This window comes from Trichomycterus rosablanca, chromosome 17 (assembly GCF_030014385.1).
Source record: "Trichomycterus rosablanca isolate fTriRos1 chromosome 17, fTriRos1.hap1, whole genome shotgun sequence".
Taxonomy (NCBI): Eukaryota; Metazoa; Chordata; class Actinopteri; order Siluriformes; family Trichomycteridae; genus Trichomycterus; species Trichomycterus rosablanca.
The window spans coordinates 2909556-2932750 of record NC_086004.1 but is presented as its reverse complement, the minus strand read 5'-3'; the positions used below and the strand labels follow the sequence as shown (position 1 = coordinate 2932750).

Genomic DNA, 23195 nt, shown 5'->3' with positions numbered 1-23195 from the left:
GTGCCACCCACTCTACTAGCTGCACCAAGTAAGGAACTTATATATGAACTCGACTCGTGCAGGTGAAAAATGCAGTCTGTACTGAGCATGTGTGTCAGTTGAGAAGCGTCCTCGGTCAGCGGTGCAGGGTTGAATCAGTGGAGGATGCAGTCGGGGTACTTGGACACGACTAGATTAGGGGAGAAAATTGGGCAAAAAAAACAAAAAACTATTCAACAGGTAGGGAGGAACACACGTCATGCAATACAGAACCGCTCCTGGTTGATGTAGGGATTTAATCAGTGATAAATCGTTGGGTAGGGATAGACTAGAGATGAGCTTTTTTTTCCTTTTGAGAGAAGGTGCATCTTCATGTGTGAAAATATGTATTCAAATCAGAGAACAACAAAACAGATAGTAGAGACTGTAGAGCTGATTAAATGTGTCACCTTGATGTGAAGTACACTATAATCCAAGGTGTTAAAATATTATATAAACCCTTTGAATTGAGAGAAAGTATTAGTTTTGAGAAGTGGGGAAAACACACTTTCATCACTTGGACTGGCAGGCATGTAGAAGCATGGAGATGCAGATAAAACACTGTGCCAGGAGATTGTTTTGATAGCGTTTCTTTATTACAGTACACTGGTGATAAAAAAGAGAAATGAACCTTTAATATCCTTCTTCACAAATAAGCCCATGGATGCCTCACAACCAGGGTTATTTAATAAACTAAGACTAGAAATCTTAGATAGAGATGGGTATTGAACTCTGGTCCCCAGGAACCTAGAGCTAGGTAGGATCAATTTTTCAGTTGGAGTTTTTCGGCTTTTAGACTTTTTGTTATTTAATTAATTCACTCAGTGATAGAACTATTATTTATAGCCTTTCTTTACATACTGTATATGTGTGAGAGACTGTGATTCAGTATCTGTATTGTTACCCCCCAAGTAAACAGACTCAAAAAGCAGCTCTTTGTAGAGAGGATCCACTGGAAAAGCGAGACATGTTAAGCCTTGTTAACTCAGGGTTCATTTGTATTGCACTCGCTTCAGTTTTAAGCATTGAAATTTCCTTTTCACAGTAAATCCCTTATATCAGTCAAACAATCATTTGTCTGAAGATGAACCTTTGTTGACCTTTAGAAAAGTCTCTGCTGACACTGTTGATCTTTCACTGCTAAACTGGGACTGCAGGGCTCTGAATAAGATGAATAGCAGTTATGTATACACTATACAGGCCGTATTAGCTTGCCCTATTATTACGGGTTTGTCATATAGCCCGACCTATTGGTAATCCTGAAAGGTGCTGGCTAATGTTTTTTCCAAGATACTTTAAGCCAGATATGCTCACATTTTAACTCATATTAGTGAGAATGAGAATGCTAAAAGTCTTTTTATATACAGAAGTTAAGGCCTGATTGTAAACGTACTTCTGAGCCAGATTACTGAGCCAGCTTCCCTAAATGATAAATTATTCCTCTGTTCTTTTCGACTTTGTGTTTGTAGATTTTTATGATGGATGGATGGGGTAGTAAGATAGATAGATTGATTTAATAGTAAGATATATAGATTGATTTGATAGTCAGATAGATAGAGAGATAGATAGGCAGATAGATGAATGGATGGACGGATGGATGAATGGAGAGAGAGAGAGATAAATTGATGGATGGATGGATGGATGGATAGGAGCCTCACTTGGAATCCCAAAATCATTGTAAGAGAATGGGCTCGCATTTTGATATGATTTTAATCAAGTTTTGTCTCCTGATGGTACAATCCAGTATTTAAGTTTATACAAATGATAAAACATACTCTAATTAAGAGTACAACAATTAAGCCACCCGGACGCTGAGAGATTAGCCTGTTATTTAACCGCTGTGCAATCAGTGGCCATCAAAGCAATAAAAGAGGAAATCTCTCAGAATAGTGCAAACTATTCCCTAGAAGTTTCTATTCTAATTACCTTTGACTGTTTTAATTATTAAAATACTCACCCTGTTAAAGGTTTTTGATCTTGCAGTTTTGAGGGCTGGTGAAAACGATGTTAACAGGGTGTCGGGGTAAATTAGGCAGCGTGTTGACTGTCCTTTCATTGCTTTAAATTAGGACTACAGAAACTACACAACATGGCCTGAGGTGTGTGGACGTCCCTGCTTAACAGCGGGTTATAAACACTAAATATCAAATATACCTATTTATACAAACACACTGTATGATTAAAGTATTCGGACACCTGATCATGAGCTTGTTGGACATCTCGTTTTAAAAACAAATGGTATTGGGCCGCTCAGGTGGCTCAGCGGTAAAAACACACACTAGAACACCCGAGCTGGGATCTCGGCTGGGCCGATCAGCCACATGAACAACGATTGGTCTGTTGTTCTTAAGGATATTAAGCCGGATAGGGACTCTCTCATAACTGATGCAACTACGACTTCTGCTGGCTGATTAATGGCGCCTGCACAGAGACAGGAAAAGAGTGCGCTGATCAGGGTGTGTCTGTCTGTACACAGTGCTGATCCGCATATGCACTTGCCAAGTGTAGGTGACAAGATGCATACGGCTGCTGCCCACGTGTCGGAAAAAAACAAATGGTATTAAATATAGTGACCTCTGTGTGATATAACAGCTATAGCAACAGCCGCTCATCTGAGAATTCTTCTCACAAGACTTTGAAGTATGTCTGTGGGAAATTGTGCCCATTCAGTCAAAAGTGCATTTGTAGGGTTGGGCGCTGATGTTGGTCCAGAAAGGGGCTCGGTGGGTAGCACTGTAGCCTCAAAGCAAGAAGGTACTGAGTTTGATTCCCAGGTGGAGCGATACGAGTGCTTTTTTGTGTGGAGTTTGCATGTTCTCCCAGTGTTTGTGTGGGTTTCCTCCGGGAGCTTCAGTTTCCTCCCACAGTCCAAAGACACGCAAGTGAGGTGAACTGGAGATACAAAATTGTCCATGACTGTGTTTGACATTAAAGACTTGAACTGATGAACTTTGTGTAAGCAGTAACTACCGTTTCTGTCATGAATGTAACCAAAGTGTGTAAAACATGACGTTAAAATCCTAATAAATAAATATAATTGATGTATTATACCTGTTAGCCATTGCTGTGGGTAAAACAATAGTTTTGTCCATATAGTTTGTCATGGCATCTTGGATTTTATTGATTTTACTGCTGTTCCTTTTTAGTGACTGAATCTTTGGAGCAAAACTAGATCATAGATCGACACGCCAAGTGCTAAAGTATGTAACACCACTCATTGCCAAAGTTTTAACTGCCTCTGGAGAGAGTCGGTACAAGAACCATTTGTCAGGAGCTTCGAGCTTCATAGATTGCATATTATTGGTCAAGCAGCCACACAAGAGTGAGATCAGCACTTTTTAATGAGAACTATCTGCTGGAGCAGGGGTGCCCAGTGCATCGATTGAACGGTGGTAGATCGCACCTCATTTAAATTTATATTACATTCATATAGGCTATCAAGCTTCACCCTGCTTTGGGTGGTGGGCAGGTCAGCGTGATTGACTTATGTGAAATGTGGCCACTCTTATTTTGATTTACTACTTACCATAGCTACCATAGCTATGCCACAGCCCGTCAGAACTTTTAAAGCATGTAACCGGAGCTGGAAAAGCGCCGGGCGTCCTGCACGCAACTGAATAGTGCACGGTACACTGTGCAAACTCACAGGACAGGTAGTTACAGGTTACACAAGCAATTTTGTATCTCCAGTTCATCTCACTGTACATTGTTGTACTGTGGGAGGAAACCAGAGCTTCCCAAAAAAATCCACACAGACACGCGGAGACCATGCAAACTCCGAACAGAAAGGACCCGAACCGCTCCACCTGGTTATCAAACCTAGAACCTTATTGTTGTGAGGCGACAGTGCTACCCCCCATGCCACCGTGCCGCCCCAGACTGTTTGCTTGAGCCTTCATGTGCTTTCTGTTTGCTGGTACAGCTGAAGCTGATGTGCTGGCCTCAAAAATTGCATTTTTGTTCCTCATTTACCCATCTGCTCTGAAAAAGAAATAAAGTTTTAACTTTGCCAACTAACATTCAGATGAAGTCGAGAGCCTCTGATGGACAACTTTGGGACTCGCTGGCTGAACATCAGAAAATGTGCCACATAATTGACAGCATTTTTTGGATCAGCCTACTTATGTGAATCAGCCTTTTCCCACATAAAAATTATTAAGTCCAAATATCGATCCACTCTCACTGATGATCACTTGGAAGTTTGTTTGAGAATTGGCATCAGCAGCTGCTGTCTAGGCTGCACAAACTTGCTGGACACCATTCAGTTCAAATCATCAGGATAAGATTAATGTGGTTTTTCAGTCATTTGCCCTGTAATGCGGGTTATATTAATATAAACCACTGAAGTGCATTAAGAAGTTTCAAAAGGGATTGGGCCATGACCTATCCACTGGGAAAAGTAAATCTTAAGCCACAAAAGGGTGAAGTAATTTAAAACACACTTCTTTTGGACTTTGGAGCAGTTAAGATGTGATGAGTTTTAACTGTTAGATGTTTTCATGTTATAACACAGTACTTACACCTGACCAGGACAGATTCGGAGGTGTATTTTGGTTTCACAAACTGAGTCAGTAAAAGTCACAGAGCCATTCTGGCCAACACATTTTCTACTTTTGTTTGTCTATGGAGCTTGCATGACTGTTCATATAAAATGGCGAAAGATTTGTTTACAATTTTTGCACATCCTCCCGTAAACTTGAATTAATGCCTGAATTACGTACACTATATGGCCTCCTAATTATTAAGTTTCTCTCTTCTAATAGGTGTATAAAGATTATTGATTATTGATTATTGATCTCAGGTGGCGCAGCGGTAAAGTACGCTAGCGCACAAGAGTTGGGGTTTAGAATACATCGTATCGAATCTCAGCTCTGCCTTACGACCAGGCTGGGCGGCAGCATGAACGACGATTGGCTGTTGTCCAGGGTTAGGGGTAAAAAGTCGGATCATACGTCCTCATAACTGGTGCGACGGCGGCCCCTGCCGGCTGTCTGATGGCGTCTGCACAGGGCTGAGGAATAATGCTGATGGGGGTGTGGCCCTCTGTACACAGTGCCCGTCGGTGTATGAACTCGACTCGTGCAGGTGAAAAATGCAGTTTGTACTGACTGTACGTGCCGGAGGGGGCGTGTGTCAGGTAAGAGGCGTCCTCAGTCAGCGGTGAAGGGTCGAACCAGTATAGAGGACACAATCAGGGTAACTGGACACGACTAGATTAGGGGAGAAAATTGGGGGGGAAAGTGGGAAAAATTATTAAATAAAAAAAAAAAAAAAAGGAAGCCCATTTCCTGCTGACCTCACAGGAGCTCCTACCTCATGGGCACAAATTCCTACAGACACATAAATGATATAGAATGTTCTGGAAAGCCTTCCATAATAGAGTAGGCTGTGACATTGCAAAGTGCAGGCCAATGTACTTATGTACTTATGATCATGGATTTAGAATAGGATGTCTTACTAGCTTATGGTTATGTGTCCACATATTTTTGGCCATGTAGTGTATGATACCTAATGATACCTAGTACAATCTAAATGCTGTGCACATAGGTCTTATAATGTCTTTGCATGTTTGGATCATGTACGGTAGGGTGACCATATTTTCATTTGGGAAAACCAGGACACCTTGGAGCCGGGGGGGGGGGGGGGGGGGGGGGGGGGGGCAATGCTTTTCAGTAAAAGTCAACAACAAAAACTCAAGATGATAATTTTATTCAAAATGCATTTATTCAAAATGCTTAAGTTAACATTTCCTGTAATGAATGAATAGCACAATGAAAGAAATAATGTCTCATCTAAACATCCCTCACTTAACAACAAAAGTTAACAATAACTCTCAACTCCAAATAACACATGATACTCAGTTACCCTCAGTAATGAACGAAATATTGTCTGTTCTGTAGGCTATTGGAAAAAATGAACTAATTAACAATCAGCTATTGGAAAAAATAAATTAACAAATTAGCCAATTAACAAAAAAATACCTCTTGTGTATTAGCAAAAATACAAAAATACCAACAAAAACTCTTTTGTAAATCGTCGGTAAACATACACTTGCGCTTCGGCATGTTGCTTGCGTACTGACAGTCACGCTGTCTACATTCTGATTAAGAACAGGGCTGCCCTCACTGACGCGGCTCAGGGATTACGTCACACGCAGCGCCGTGCGCAGTGCCCTAGTGCCTGTAAATTTAATGATCCAATGAAGGTAATTTAAAAACCAGGACATTTCCTCACTTTTTAAAAAAAAACCCGGGACGCCCGGGACAGGACGTGAAATACGGACATGTCCCGGGAAATACGGACGTTTGGTCACCCTAATGTACGGGGAACATTGAAGAATTACGTTCCAATGCTTTGCTGGATTAACCCGCGGTTGTGGGTTCGAATCTTACACCCTGATGTATAAAGTGTAATTGTACACGAGATTAGAACATCACCACGCAAGCTCAATCGACATGACAAGCACTTATAGCACTTATAGCATATAAACGTTTATTTAAACACAAATTAGACTGGAACAAACCAATTTCAGTAGTTAATCACGGGTTGTCAAAGTCATGCTTTGGTAACTCCTGATCATCTCCTATTTTCCACCCTGACCTCAGCCACTCCTGTCGGTCTCTTATTGAATATTCATGACCTTTCCAGTCCGTCCTTTTGATCTCTTGGAGAACGCTGCACAGAGCAGCAGGCTGATAGCAGCATCTCATTAGTATAATGTTTGCTCTGTGGAAAGTAAGGTGGCCCTCTTCGTGACACTATAATAATTATACCGTGTTTTATCAAGGATTTAAAGGGAAACATCAAACAAAAGGACATTGGGTAATGAACTGAAGTGATGCTCACGTTACAGTCACATACTTAAAGCTAACATTAAAATAGCTATGTGTATTCATAAGTGCAGAGAAGTCTAATGTGGTGCGGCAGAACACGGTTCTCTTCTGGTAGGTATTAAAACGTTTTCTAACCATCGTGTTTCATTTGTGTCAAAAATAATAACCAGTTCTATGCATCTAATAATCAGCAGGAAACCACAGATCCACACATGTGGTACTTCCATAAATATAGGCGTCACACTGAGCCTTTGTGCAGGCGACTTTTCATGTCACAGGAATGAACATTTTAATACTATTTACCTGGAACTTTGGTGACACCTTACCATGACCTTGTTGAACAATCCATTACAAAATCATGAGCACTAACATCGTTGGCTCCATATATACACCGATCAGCCATAACATTAAAACCACCTCCTTGTTTCTACACTCACTGTCCATTTTATCAGCTCCACTTACCATATAGAAGCACTTTGTAGTTCGACAATTACTGACTGTAGTCCATCTGTTTCTCTGCATGCTTTGTTAGCCCCCTTTCATGCTGTTCTTCAATGGTCAGGACCCCCACAGGACCACCACAGAGCAGGTATTATTTAGGTGGTGGATCATTCTCAGCACTGCAGTGACACTGACATGGTGGTGGTGTGTTAGTGTGTGTTGTGCTGGTATGAGTGGATCAGACACAGCAGCGCTGCTGGAGTTTTTAAATAACGTGTCCACTCACTGTCCACTCTATTAGACACTCCTACCTAGTTGGTCCACCTTGTAGATGTAAAGTCGGAGGCGATCGCTCATCTATTGCTGCTGTTTGAGTTGGTCATCTTCTAGACCTTCATCAGTGGTCACAGGACACTGCCCACGGGGCGCTGTTGGCTAGATATTTTTGGTTGGTGGACTATTCTCAGTCCAGCAGTGACAGTGAGGTGTTTAATAACTCCAGCAGCGTTGCTGTGTCTGATCCACTCATACCAGCACAACACACACTAACACACCACCACCATGTCAGTGTCACTGCAGTGCTAAGAATCTTCCACCACCCAAATAATACCTGCTCTGTGGGGGTCCTGACCATTAAAGAACAGCATGAAAGGTGGCTAACAAAGCGTGCAGATAAACAGATGGACTACAGTCAGTAATTGTAGAACTACAAAGTGCTTCTATATGGTAAGTGGAGCTGATAACATGGACAGTGTGTCAGGTGGTCATAATGTTAGGCCTGATCAGACTATTTTATTACCTTAAAGTGTGTGAGCGGAAAAAATTCAGCATAAACTGGACGTACTTAATTCCGGCAAAATTCTCACCTCCCTTTTACAGTCACACCTCCTTCGTTAAAGGTAATAAAATATCACGTTAATACTAATGTGATCCCAATATTAGCGACCAAGAGATGTCCGATCTCACACCTTGTTCATAATGGATCGTTTCCAGCTCTCGAATGTGCTCGAACAGCCACCGTTTGCAGTCTGGTTGCTCAATCAGAAGGTTTAAAATAATAAAATAATAAATAAATTAGCGTTCTTAATAGTGCAGCTTGATGCTTTTTCTTTCGCTCACCTCGCTTGCCTTTTTGTACTTTAGCTCAAGTTTATACCACGGTACTTGCATATTTAAAACTCACACACCCATATGAGGCATGTATTACAACCAATAAAAAGGAATCACTGTCACTGTCACTCCGAGTGTTGCCTGTGGGCAGCGGCGGGAGTGTAATAACAAGTGTTAAAGCAAGTGCAAATAACACGGTGAAAAATGAGTGAAAAGCGTGCAGGCGAGGGAGGATGATGAAACGGCAGTAACTCTGAGGAAACGCTGCCTGCTGAGTGCATCTTTAACCTCAAACTAAGTACATATAACGTTTATTTTATGTATTATTTTAAGTCAATCGTCTAGCCGCTCAGGTGGTGCAGCGGTAAAACACGCTAGAGCTGACATTTCAAACTCGGCGGTTCGAAACTCAGCTCTGTCATCCGCAGATGAACTCACCTTGTGCAGGTGAAAAGGTGCAGTCGGCTACTGCACACGTGTCGGAGGGGCCTGTGTCTGTCTCGCTCTCCTCAATCAGAAGTGGAGATCAGCATCAGTAGAGAGTAAGCGTAATGCAATCGGGTAATTGGATAGATTGGCTGCTGTGTCTGACCCACTCATACCAGCACAACACACACTAACACACCACCACCATGTCAGTGTCACTGCAGTGCTGAGAATGATCCACCACCTAAATAATACCTGCTGTGTGGTGGTCCTGTGGGGGTCCTGACCATTGAAGAACAGCATGAAAGGGGGCTAACAAAGCATGCAGAGAAACAGATGGACTACAGTCAGTAATTGTAGAACTACAAAGTGCTTCTATATGGTAAGTGGAGCTGATAACATGGACAGTGAGTGTAGAAACAAGGAGGTGGTTTTAATGTTATGGCTGATCTGTGTATATATATATATATATATATATATATATATATATATATATATATATATATATATATATATATATATATATATATATATACACAGTGAAGCCCGAAATTATTCATACCCCTGGCAAATTTTGACTTAAAGTTACTTTTATTCAACCAGCAATTTTTTTTTTTGGACCGGAAATGACACAGGCGTCTCTCAGAAGATAATAAGACGATGTACAAGAGGCATCATTATGGAAAAAAATATTTCTCAGCTTTTATTTACATTTGAACAAAAAGTGGCATGTCCAAAATTATTCATACCCTTCTCAATAATTAATAGAAAAGCCTTTATTGGCTATTACAGCAATCAAACGCTTCCTATAATTGCTGACCAGCTTTTTGCATGTCTCCACTGGTATTTTTGCCCATTCATCTTTAGCGATGAGCTCCAACTCTTTCAGGTTGGAGGGTCTCCTTGCCATCACCCTGATCTTTAGCTCCCTCCACAGATTCTCAATTGGATTCAAGTCAGGACTCTGGCTGGGCCACTGCAAAATGTTAATGTTTTTGTCCGCTAACCATTTCTTCACCACTTTTGCTGTGTGTTTTGGGTCGTTGTCGTGCTGAAATGTCCACTGGTGCCCAAGGCCAAGTTTCTCTGCAGACTGCCTGATGTTGTTGTTGAGAATCTTGATGTATTGATCTTTTTTCATGATGCCGTTTACTGTGATTAGGTTCCCTGGTCCATTGGCTGAAAAACACCCCCAAATCATTAGGTTCCCACCACCATGTTTGACAGTGGGGATGGTGTTCTTAGGGTTGAAGGCTTCTCCTTTTTTACGCCAAATGAAGGATACATCATTGTGGCCAAACAATTCAATTTTTGTTTCATCTGACCATAAAACAGAAGACCAGAAGTCTTCTTCTTTGTCCAGATGAGCATTTGCAAAGGCCAAGCGAGCTTTTGTGTGCCTTTTCTGGAGAAGTGGCGTCCTCCTTGGTCTGCGTCCGTGGAACCCAGCAGTGTGCAGTGTCCGTTGGACTGTCTGCCTTGAGACGTTGCCACCAGCAGAGCCCAGATTCACCAGGATGGCCTTGGTGGTGATCCTTGGATTCTTTTTCACCTCTCTCACTATCCTCCTGGCCAGCACAGGTGTCACTTTTGGCTTCCGACCACGTCCTCTGAGATTTTCCACAGTGCGGAATGTCTTGTATTTTTTAATAATACTTTGCACTGTAGCCACTGGAACTTGAAAACATTTAGATATGGCCTTATAGCCCTTTCCTGACTTGTGAGCTGCCACAATGCACAGCCGCAGGTCCTTAGTGAGCTCCTTTGTCTTAGCCATGACTGTCCACAAACCAACTGCAGAGAGTTGCTGTTTTTCACCTGTTGAGTTGATTAAAACAGCTGTTCCCAATGAATCAGGGTAATTAGGATGCTTTAGAACAGCTTGGACTATTTGGAATGGTATAGAACTTTGGATTTTCCCATAGACTGTGACCGTTTGCAAAGGGTATGAATAATTTTGGACATGCCACTTTTTGTTCAAATGTAAATAAAAGCTGGGAAATATTTTTTTCCATAATGATGCCTCTTGTACATCGTCTTATTATCTTCTGGAAGACACCTGTGTCATTTCTGGTCAAAAAAAAAATTGCTGGTTGAATAAAAGTAACTTTAAGTCAAAATTTGCCAGGGGTATGAATAATTTCGGGCTTCACTGTATATATATGACAAATTAAGGCATTCTTTTTCTGTTAACTGGTCAGTTATGGGTTTAAGGAAAACCAGTACCAGTCCTCCACCCCCACACCATGTTTCCCATTATAGCAGGTAGTGTTGGTTTCGCACAGCACCAGAGTCTTGGGGACACCCTTTCTTTCTTTTTTCTAAAAAAAGCTTGGCATTTATCCTCGTGGGTTTGCTGAAAGTATTCTGGTTTCTGTAATCCTCTTAACGAAATGCAAAAAATGGAGGGTTGTGTGTGTGAGTGAGCAGATAAGTGAGTAAATTGGTAAATGTGAGGTGCCGTATAGAGGGTGATGCCATATTCAGTGTGTATTCCTGGGTGGTGTGCTGTACTTATGTCTTTAAATCTGTGTTCTTGTATTCTGTTAGTGCCCAACCCTAGTGCCTAGGATTTAAAGCTGCAGTGTGTGATGTGCTGATGGAAACTGTACAGAATTAGCAGTGTTACTCCAGTAGAAGGAACACATTCATTAAAAAAACATTGTGTCCATGTGCTGCTATGATTTACCCATACATTTCTGTATTAATTAGTCAGAGCTGTGGGGTCAGACTTGTCATTAATTTGGGTAAGATCTGGTCACAGATGGATAATGTGTTGACATTATTGCCTCGATTAATCTGATCGTCTTGAATAAATCACTTACCTTGAATAAAATTTGCACTACAATTTTCAAACCCCTAAACCCCCCAGACGTTATGCACTGCAGCCTGAACCAAAGCGATTCACAGTCTGCTGTAGAAACGAACGCACCGGCTTAGGAGCGTTTCGCCTGGCGTCAGGAGCCAAGGAAAGCAGGGTGTCAAACTGATTTGAAACTTGCCACCCATCTCATGGAGGCTTTGAAAGCACGAAGAAAGATTAACCAGGCTGGACGAGGCCTTTCATCGATCCAGATCAGATCTGTTTATAGTGAGGAGAAAAGAGCGGCCTGACGCACGTCAAGCTTTTTTAGTCAATCTTTACCTCCATCTCATCCGACTGCTGTCGGGGAAACTAAACAGAAATAAATTGGCATTTTTAAAAATAGGTAGAATATGTACGCATTATAAAAATCCTTTTCAGATAAAAACATGGGTGTTCATATACTTTTCTCCTTTGGGAACATGGAAATACGGTGATGGAGATGTTTTGTTCTGGGACCGTTTTTGATGCTTTAGGCTGAGCAGAAGAGAAATTCTAATGCTGCAGCATGCGTGTTTACATTCTAAAGAATTCTGTGCGTCAAACTGTGAGGCAGTTTCCTGCTTCAGCGTGGCAGTGCCCTGGCACACAAAGTGACCTTCATAAAGATTTCAGTGTACTGTGTTGGTATGGAAGAAGAAATTATATGATATACAAACATACATACATACTCACAGTTACTCATACAAAACAGACGTCTGGATGGTCTGCACTGTTTACCAGTCTCATCATGTCTCTTCTTACTTTTATTTATTATTGTATATGCTATTACAAGACTTTTAGTCTGTGCTCTTGTAAATACACTCCTGTAACTTGGTGCTTTAACAGCCAGAGCAGCTTGTTTGTTTACATTAATAAGATACAGAGACACTGAAAAGGAAAAGAGGATGGTAGAGACTTCATTTCCATATATGTGAAGCTAGCTGGATGTAGTTTTTATTGTCTGGTAGCAGTTATTCTTTCATAAAAACTAATTAGTGTATTAATTCAAAAAGTTTCCGCACTTTTTAAACTCTGTTTATTAAGAATTTTAAAAACAAAATATTATCACTTTTCTACACAGTCGCCTTCCGATTCATGCATGTTTCGATGCAGCGTTGTACCAACTTTTTAATGCCGTCAGCATTCTTCCCCTCAGACACGACTTCCATAAACATGTACTGTAAATTTGATAGTTTTGAAGGGAACAGCCTGAGGTGAGTAGCAGTATTCTGTGATAGAGTTAAGTTTAAAAACAACATTTATTTAATAATTTATTTGACTTTTATATAGCTTGAACTGGAAAATCTATTGGTTTCATTAAAAATATATATGTGAAAAGACAGTATAGATATTATTTACATAATATTTACAACCTGTGGTTCTCCATGGATCTGTTAACTATTTTAACGGGGCGGCACGGTGGATAAGTGGGTAACACTGTCTCCTCACAGCAAGGAGGTCCTGGGTTCGATCCCCAGGTGGAGCGGTCCAGGTCCTTTCTGTGTGGGGTTTGCATGTTCTCCCCGTGTCCATGTGGGTTTCTTCCGGGTGCTCCGGTTTCCTCCCACAGTCTGTGTTTGATACATAACCTTGTGAAATGAGTAACTACCATTCCTGTCATGAATGTAACCAAAGTGTAAAACTTGACGTTAAAATCCTAATAAACAAACAAACTATTTAACGTGTTGTTTGTCATTTTGCTCTGACTTGTTTTAGAAAAGATGCACTTAAAAAAACTATTCTGTTTTTCTATTCTTTATGAATCAGAATGATAGATTATACATTTTTATTCTGTTTTTATATATTTGGTAAATACGAGGCTAGATGTTGGTTTTATGCATGGGGTCAGGAGTGGGGTGTTTGGACTGATTAGCATCACTGTGTTCAAATCAGCTCCGCACTTTCAACAACAATGGATTCCTGATCTGTTTCGCCTCCTGCAAATCTCTCTCAATTGTGATCATTGATTACAGTGTGTGATTATATGGTCTGAGCAGATCTGGGTTGATGTCATTTAGAGACTATGTCTAATAATGGTAACAGTAAGAGTCTGAACTTGATAATAATAGCAATTTTAATCATGTCTATACACTGTTTGTATATTTTATTATCTCTGATTGAACATTTTAAAAATAGTAACATTTATTTTCAGCTGATCTATAAAACCACATGCATAGGGCAGTTGTAGCCTAGTGGTTAAGGTACTAGACTAGTAAGCTGCTAGGTTGCCACAGTTGGGCCCTTGAGCAAGGCCCTTAACCCTCAATTAGTTAGACTGTAAGTCGCTTTGGATAAAAGCATCTGCTAAATGCCGAATATACAAATGTAAATGCATAAGCTTTCCAATAACTTGGTAAAATGACAACACGCTAGCCCACCAGTGCTGACCTCTCGAGCATGCTACCCATTCTTGCTGAATACTCTGAAGACTCTCCTCTTCATGATGCACCATACATTTTCAAAATGAGACAGATCTGGACTGCAGGCAGGACAGCCAAGCACATGCACTCTATATCTATGAATTCAAGCTGTCTGACATTGCCCTGCTGAAACAGGCTCTATATAATGTCTGTGGTGTCTTTACTTTCTGAAGAGCGCGGCACGGTGGCTCGGTGAGTAGCACTGTTGCCTCACAGCAAGAAGGCCCATACATTGTCAATATGAGACAGATCTGGGCTGCAGGCAGGACAGCCAAGCACATGCACTCTATGTCTATGAACTCTGGCATTGTCCTGCTGAAATAGGCTCTGTGTGTAATGTCTGTGGTGTCTTTACTTTCTGAAGAACCAGATGCTGGACGAACAAAGACATCTGAGGAGCAGGATGAGGATTGGGATGAAGCTGAAATCCCAAACTTCCTGGAGAGATCTCTAAAGCTGAACGCAGACCAAGCGCTGCAGTTCTCCAGCTCTTTAGCAGGTATGTTATTTCTACAAAACTGGCATTCAGCTTCATTTTCCCAGCCTCGTCATGTCAAGTGTAATGTGATAAAAATGTGCTCGCACATGACTGGTTTGATGCAGCTTCAAGTTTATGCTAAATTATCTTTCCTGGCAGTTGCACCCAGACTGTAGTGGCACTTTGATGATTATTGTCTGCCTTGTGATCTCCTGCTTGTTAGTGCATTAGTGCACCCTGAGAGAAAAATGCTGTCTGGTTGTGTCTGCGCTGTATTTAGATGAAGAGCTCCCACCGATTAAACACGGCGAGCCGATCACAGACAGACGCAGCACCTTCCAGCCTCATTTAGCCCTCGTCGTGACACCCAAACAGGTACGGTGCATTAACATCACCCTACAGCAAGTTTCTGGATTTATTCACTCACTACATCAAAGTGTCTTTCTAGTGAATCCTGTTTTAATGTGGCATTCCAATGAGTGTGTTAGAGCTATTAGTGCTTATCGTGGTTGTTTATTAGCTTTTTAGATAGGAAATAGCAATTTAACAACTGCAGATATTTAAAACTGAACCACAAAGCTGCAAAAACATTATTTCTTACAATGGATGTCTGAAATTTGTAATAGCTAACAACTAGATGAAACAAACTGACGTTATTTATTTGTATTGAATCAAAATGATTACCCTGACGTCTCTGATTGGTGGATTTTGCTCTGAATAATACTGGTATAGTAGTTTATATCATAATTAGTGAGTCGGTCTTATCAGTATTATTAATAAAAGTGTAATACGAGGAATCTTCAAAAAGTCTCCGCACTTTTATATTGTGGTTATAAGCGGTGAGGGTGTCAGGAGGAGTAATCGGTCGTGACTGAGAGACGCTTATAGTCCGGATTTAGCTCCATCTGATTTCCACCTTTTTGGACGCTCAGAGAAGCTTTAAGGGGACGAAGATTTTCATGTGATGATGTATGAGCAGCGGTGCATCAGTGACTAAGAGCTCAACCAAACACATTTTTTATTGACGGCCTTAAAAGTAAAACTTTTTGAAGCACAGATAAACATTAGTTAGGGTCAAACATGCTTTTCTTTTAAGTAGGGCAGGTTTTACTGCACCTATCACACATTACATTTTTAAAGTGAAGGAAATCCAAACCCACGACTAACAAAATTAGAAGCTCCTGAACCTACTGAAGCTTTTAAATGTAGATTTTGGAGTAAAGGCTTTTGTTTTTCTTGCACAGCATCAATCTACAATTTTTCACCCATAATGACGAAGTGAAAACATGACTTGAATATGTTGATATGGTTGATATTCTGCTAGCACACCAGCGTCGAGATTCTGAACTCCTCGGTTTAGCGGGCCAAGCGGGCGTAATTGGCAGTGCCTGCAGCAGACACGTTTCTGCTAGGGCGGGTTTGTTTGTTTATTAGCATTTTAACGTCATGTTTTACACTTTGGTTACATTCATGACAGGAATGGTAGTTACTCATTACACAAGATTCATCAGTTCACAAGTTTATATCGAACACAGTCATGGACAATTTAGCGTCGGCAATTCTCCTCACGTCTTTGGACTGTGGGAGGAAACCGGAGCTCCCGGAGGAAACCCACGCCGACACGGGGAGAACATGCAAACTCCACACGGAAAGGACCCACCTGGGGATCGAACCCGAGACCTTCTTGCTGTGAGGCAACAGTGCTACTCACTTAGCCCGGCGGGGTCCAGACTATGTGGGTGGGGTCTTCAAACGCTGTGTAAGGACCCTGAGTAGCAGATAGAGAGGCGCCTGGGCGAAATGCATGGGTGAAAAAAGGTTCCGCTAAGGGCTGCGCGTGGGTTGGAAGAGGCGTGAGCAGTAATTTACCCACTTTGACTGCATTCGGGGATCCCCCAGCAGCGGAGGACAAATTGACTACGCTACAAATTGGGAGAAAATGCAGAAATAAAATAGAAAATAAAATCTAAAACTCTTTGCTGTGACATTCCAAATTATGGAATTTTAAATATCTAAAAAAAACCTGTATTTGTGTTCAGTGGAATGTGGGGGGCGACATGGTGGGTAGCACTGTCACCTCACAGCAAGAACAGGTTCGATCCCCAGGTGGGGCGGTTCAGGTCCTTTCTGTGTGGAGTTTGCATGTTCTCCCCGTGTCTGTGTGGGTTTCCCCTGAGAGCTCCGATTTCCTCCCACAGTCCAAAGACGTGCAAGTGAGGTGAACTGGAGATACTAAATTGTTTATTTATTTAAATAAATAAAACAGTGGAATGTGCTGTAAATGAGTTTTGTCGTTTGCTCTAATAAATACAGAATAAATGAATGAATGAATGGAAATGTGCAGTAAGGTGTTTGCAGTGTTAAGATGAAAAACTCCAGGGTTTATCCAGTGGTAGCGGTTGCTCAGCCATGAATCCCAGTTGACTGTCAGAGATTAAGTGGAAAACCAGTAACGGCTTATTGGTTTTTAGGGCTTATTTTACACCCCTCGCTTGCACAGAGAAAGACACTGACTGCTTATTCCTTGTGGAAACACTGATTTGACAAGCTGGTTGATGGCCTGTTTAGAAATTCCACCCGTTTCTCTCTCGAATCGTTTTAACTTGTCACTTTGAAAACCTTTGCTGTTCATGCTGGGTGCACACACCGCGCCCCCGAAGCGCCCGCGGGTCTTCTGTCAAAATCTCACAGCTGTCAGCGTCCCCAGCGCCCCCAGCCTGGTCCGACTGCTGCACATGACTCATTCACACCTGCCCAGAAGATCGTGCCCATGTCATCATTACCATCCCGTTACCTTCCTACATCCTACTACACCCTCACTTCAGGAATATAACAGGTTCTACTGTGGTCAGATTGTACTGTGGTTAGATTGTACTGTGGTCAGATTCTACTGTCGTCAGATTTTACTGTGGTCAGGTTGTACTGTGGTCAGATTCTGCTCGACAGTGTGTTAGTGAGACTAAGCAGAGCAAACAGTCCTCCTATAACTGCTGCCTTAATGACTTTGTAAGCGATCTGTAAGTCAACAAGTTTGATCTCTTTCTAAAAAGGTTCGAATCCCCGCTGAGTGGATCGATCAGCCGGTAGTTTTCTAACAAACTCAATTCTCCAACTGCACAAAACACAGTCTCCAGTTAACAGAACCCTCTCAGAATATATTGATCAATGTTGCTTTAAAACTTTACATGAGTTGATTGGGGAAGTCATGGAGGGTGCTTAACTGTATCCTGGTGTTAATTAAACCACTGTTGACTAATTTAGCTGTAGTTATGTTGGTTATTGTCCTGAATTATAGGCCATAGCTTGTACTTAATCCAGTGTTATGGTCTGCAGCTCAGTTTATGTAACTTAAACAGATGTCTTAACAAACATTTATTTAAATATACACGATCAGCCATGACATTAAAACCACCTCCTTGTTTCTACACTCACTGTCCATTTTATCAGCTCCACTTACCTTATAGAAGCACTTTGTAGTTCTACAATTACTGACTGTAGTCCATCTGTTTCTTTGCATACTTTTTTAGCCCCCTTTCACCCTGTTCTTCAATGGTCAGGACCCCCACAGAGCAGGTATTATTTAGGTGGTGGATCATTCTCAGCACTGCAGTGACACTGACATGGTGGTGGTGTGTTCGTGTGTGTTGTGCTGGTATAAGTGGATCAGACACAGCAGCGCTGCTGGAGTTTTTAAACACCTCACTGTCACTGCTGGACTGAAAATAGTCCAACAACCAAAAGTATATCCAGCCAACAGCGCCCCGTGGGCAGCGTATTGTGACCACTGATGAAGGTCTAGAAGATGACCGACTCAAACAGCAGCAATAGATGAGTGATCGTCTCTGACTTTACATCTACAAGGTGGACCAACTAGGTAGGAGTGTCTAATAGAGTGGACAGTGAGTGGACATGGTATTTAAACTCCAGCAGCGCTGCTGTGTCTGATCCACTCATACCAGCACAACACACACTAACACACCACCACCATGTCAGTGTCACTGCTGTGCTGAGAATGATCCACCACCTAAATGGATCAGAAGCCTACACTAAACTCCTACAGAATGCACCATTGGTGACCATGCTGTTCACCAAACGTGTAAATGAGCCACACATGGCCCTAATGTAGTTTACTAGATTTATTATAACTTCCATCGTCTGTAATGCCATTTTCCTGCTGTAGTGTCTCCTTTCCTTAGTGCGGTTGCTTCATATCCTCTGCAGGCGAGAAGATGTGTAATTGTTATTCAGCTCACACGCTGCTCATTGTAGGGAGTCTAAAGAGATGCGAGTGTTGGGAGTGCAGACTGTTATTAGAGCGTTTTGCCAAGATGTCTCTGGACATTGTTTCGTTTTAGCTGTTTTCTTTTTCGCTATGCAGGACTGCGAACACCACTATAGATAGCCTGGTGAGCCTTGTCATACACCCACACCACCAGCAGATCAAAGATTTGTGAAGCAGCCGGGCTCCGCATCACACCTGAGAGTTTTTACTCATGCTTTTACCTACTGCTTGATCTATTCTTAGAGCCCTGTATAGCTCTAAGGTTTAATTTGAGGGAATAGGGCTCCTACTGGTTCCAGTTTGAGCTGGCTAAAAGTGTTTGGTTGCAGGACCAACATACTACTGGTATGGAACCAATAACTACTGATTTGCTTAGCTTGCCATCATTTTATTACCACATGGAAGCTAAATACATTTACATTGTGGAATTTGTCAGACACTTACAATAGAGACAGGATACAATTCAGCTGAGGATTGTGGATCTTGCTTAACTTGACAGTGGTGGAGCTTAAACCTTTAATATTTTGATCAAATGTTTGGTACCTTAAGTGCTAAACAATTCTTCAACAGCCTTCTTACATGACAACTGCTACATGTCCACCTATAACAAGACAGGTTGTGCAAGTGTAGCCCCGTACCTGCCAGATCTGAAAATAAATCGTATTTCTAGAATGCTTGCGCAAGGTAGAACTGTACATTACAAATAGAACAACAAGGAAGGCCTGTGATGGACTGGTTCCCTACCTTGCGTCCAGTGAATCAGAACCACAGCGACCCTAAATAGGATGACACAGTGGTAAAACAGACAATAAATGAATGCAAAACAAGAAATGTGGGCAAAAATAATAATAATGGAAAGCAAAGTGTCAAACGAAATGCACGAAACATCCGCAGCCCTCAGTGGAGAAAGTGGACAAAACAGGGATAGAGTTACACCCAGGTGGTACAGCGGGATATTCCACTAGCACACCAGCGCTGAGATTCTGAACACCCCGGTTCTAATCTCGGCTCTGCTACCGGTTGGCTGGGTGCCATCTAGCAGGCACAATGGCAGCAGACAAAATTGGCCACCGAGGCGCCTGTGCAGAGGTGGAGGAGCCTTATGTGCAATTCACTGAAGCCCTGCGAAAAAGAAGGGTTGCAGGACTGCGGACGTGTCAGAAAAGGCGTGAAGCAGGCAAATATACCTTCCTCGAGAGCAATCACAGCAGTGCAAGACTAATTGGCCACGCCAAATCGAAAGAAAAAAAGAGAAAATGCATAAAAAAAGGCGATAGAGTGAAAACGAAAACTGTTTGGCATTATAAGACTAGCTTAGCAAAGAACAGCCTACCACAACCCCTTTCTTGATAAAATAGTAAAGAAATGAAACTCAGAACAAGTCATTCCACAGCCATTCCACCGATTGGCACGGCCCATACCTAGCGTTGATCCAAAGGTCACCCGCAAAGATAGTCCTGCCGCCTCTGGAGGCTGCTCACCAATCCTGGGTGGTTCAATCATGAAAGCTAAAAGTTACACAACACTGGATAAGTTCCCCAAAAAAATCTGCTCCAGCGGAAATCCAGACCATCACGGTTTAAACAGGAAAGCAGGTTGCCAACAGAGGAGCCAGCAACACCGTGAGGAAAAACCAGTTCATTAATAGACAGACCTCCACTTGGAACGAATTAACGCTCGACGACACTGAGAGATTCTCGGTAAAAGGAACCCATACAGTGAATCATCTGCGCCTCCATGCCACCTGCCGGCCTTAATGGCATGGCAGATGGGTAGACTTTGTAATTGTGCCCCCCTGCCGATCTCCACGGCAGGTGGACCTGTCACACCACCTGTTGGACTCGTGTCACCACAACAAACATGGCAAAACAATGCATCATGGGAGCTGTTCTTTCATCTATATTACAGCATATTTAACTCACATTGCTGCATATTTGTTTATGTGACCAGTTACTGGACAGATGAGCGAAGATACTTAGTTCCCTGCATGTGACCAAAGTAAAAAAAAAAAGGTTAATTTTGGCCAGCAATATCAGTATAGTCATTTTGTAATTCATCTTTACTAATTCTGTATTGGATGTATTTTTAAAATATTTTAAAGATTTATTAACAGAATAAACATCTGCCCTTACACTTGCATTACATGAGATTTTACATCATTGAGTTTTCTCTGAAAAGGAGGATGTGATTATTATGTGATAGAGATGATTATTAATGGTGGGTAGAAGTGTAAGACTGATGGGGTTTAACTCAGCATGGTTACATCTGGTGCAAATCAGACAGCAGTTGATATCAGAGCTTTTCTATTTTCTTCCTCTGAAGGCTGAATGTGGTGTTAACATAATTAAAGGACTTTTTTACACATCCGTCACCCAGTCAGCATTTCTAAACATACACTGATCAGCCATAACATTAAAACCATCTCCTGGTTTCTATACTCACTGTCCATTTTATCAGCTCCACCTACCATATAGAAGCACTTTGTAGTTCTACAATTACTGACTGTAGTCCATCTGTTTCTCTACATACTCTTTTAACCTGCTTTCACCCTGTTCCTCAATGGTCAGGACCACCACAGAGCAGGTATTATTTAGGTGGTGGATGATTCTCAGCACTGCAGTGACACTGACATGGTGGTGGTGTGTTAGTGTGTGTTGTGCTGTTATGAGTTAAATACCGTGTCCACTCACTGTCCACTCTATTAGACACTCCTATCTAGTTGGTCCACCTTGTAGATGTAAAGTCAGAGACGATTGCTCATCTATTGCTGCTGTTTGAGTCGGTCATCTTCTAGACCTTCATCAGTGGTCACAGGATGCTGCCCACGGGGCGCTGTTGGCTGGATGTATTTTTGGTTGGTGGACTACTCTCAGTCCAGCAGTGACAGCAAGGTGTTTAAAAACTCCAGCAGCGCTGCTGTGTCTGATCCACTCATACCAGCACAACACACACTAACACACCACCACCATGTCAGTGTCACTGCAGTGCTGAGAATGATCCACCACCTAAATAATACCTGCTCTGTGGTGGTCCTGTGGGGGTCCTGACCACTGAAGAACAGCATGAAAGGGGGCTAACAAAGCATGCAGAGAAACAGATGGACTACAGTCAGTAATTGTAGAACTACAAAGTGCTTCTATATGGTAAGTTGAGCTGATAAAATGGACAGTGAGTATAGAAACAAGTAGGTGGTTATTATGTTGTGTGTGTGTGTGTGTGTGTGTGTGTGTGTGTGGTGGAAAAGGTGTTCCACATCATTTCAAAGTGTTTCATTCTGTGTCAGAGTTTGTTTGATGTTTACAGAAATAAATTGACAGATTTAGGAACTATCTGTGATGGACACGTTTCGATGTGTTTGTTTCAGGTGCAGGGAGTGTTAGACAAACTCTACGAAAACAAGAAAATTGCAAGCGCAACGCACAACATATATGCATACAGGTAGGTGTTACATGGTTTGGGTGGACGGGTTTGTGTGTGTGTGTGGGGTTTGTGTGTTGGTGTTTGTGTATGTTAGTAGCTGCTGGATGTTTGGATCTATAAATCTAATGATGTACTGTGGATAAGAGGCAGCTGTCATGTGGAATAGATGAACCTCCTGGTGATATTGACATTTAGACTGTATGTAATGTTCAGATCATGCTGTGCTGAATACATGATGTCCTACCGCTGTTCACGACCTAATCTAGTCTGAAATTACTCAAGGTCCTCGTTACAGTACTCATATTCACACGTCTTGGAACCAAGGACATTTTCCTGCTTAGTATACAGTTGAACGTTTCTGCAGTGGTTCTTTTTCTTTAAGTAAATAATTAAGACACATTTCGTGGTTAAAAAAAGTTTTAAAGTTCTTGGTCCCTTTACTGTCATTTTAACTTTCCAATTTCCTGATTAGTGATTATAATTGGTTCTCTAATCCCATCTCTACTGAAGATCTGGAAAAAGCCCAAATTGTCAACTTGTCCCAAGAGGAAATTGTTTCCGAATGGCCAGATGTAACTGGACCACCACCAAAAAACAAGTTTCTTATTAATTAGAAGCTGAGTAAATGAAGATGTCCATGTCAAGTAAGCTGTATTTTGGAATCTGTCCCATGCACAAGAAAATATGCCTTTCCCATATTAGGTAAGTTTTTTTTCATAGTCTCAAATACTTACGTATATCAAAGACTTTAGTCTATACCAAAGAGTGTGTGTTGTGCTGGTATGAGTGGATCAGACACAGCAGCGCTGCTGGAGTTTTTAAATACCGTGTCCACTCACTGTCCACTCTATTAGACACTCCTACCTAGTTGGTCCACCTTGTAGATGTAAAGTCAGAGACGATCGCTCATCTATTGCTGCTG

At 41.8% G+C, this 23195-nt stretch overlaps 1 protein-coding gene across 2 annotated transcripts in view; it reads left to right on the top strand.

The window, feature by feature from the left end:
- Positions 1-23195, top strand: part of impact (impact RWD domain protein) — a 47565-nt gene that overhangs the window by 7424 nt on the left and 16946 nt on the right. The window contains exons 6-9 of one of the 2 annotated variants that reach the window (XR_010015147.1): positions 14458-14592; positions 14852-14946; positions 22218-22291; positions 22784-22975. Coding sequence is in view for 1 of the 2 variants with exons in the window: in XM_063013193.1 (XP_062869263.1) it covers positions 14458-14592; positions 14852-14946; positions 22218-22291 (304 nt within the window). In the remaining variant the exon portion in view is untranslated. The remainder of the gene's footprint in view (positions 1-14457; positions 14593-14851; positions 14947-22217; positions 22292-22783; positions 22976-23195) is intronic. The other variant, XM_063013193.1, reaches the window with a different exon arrangement.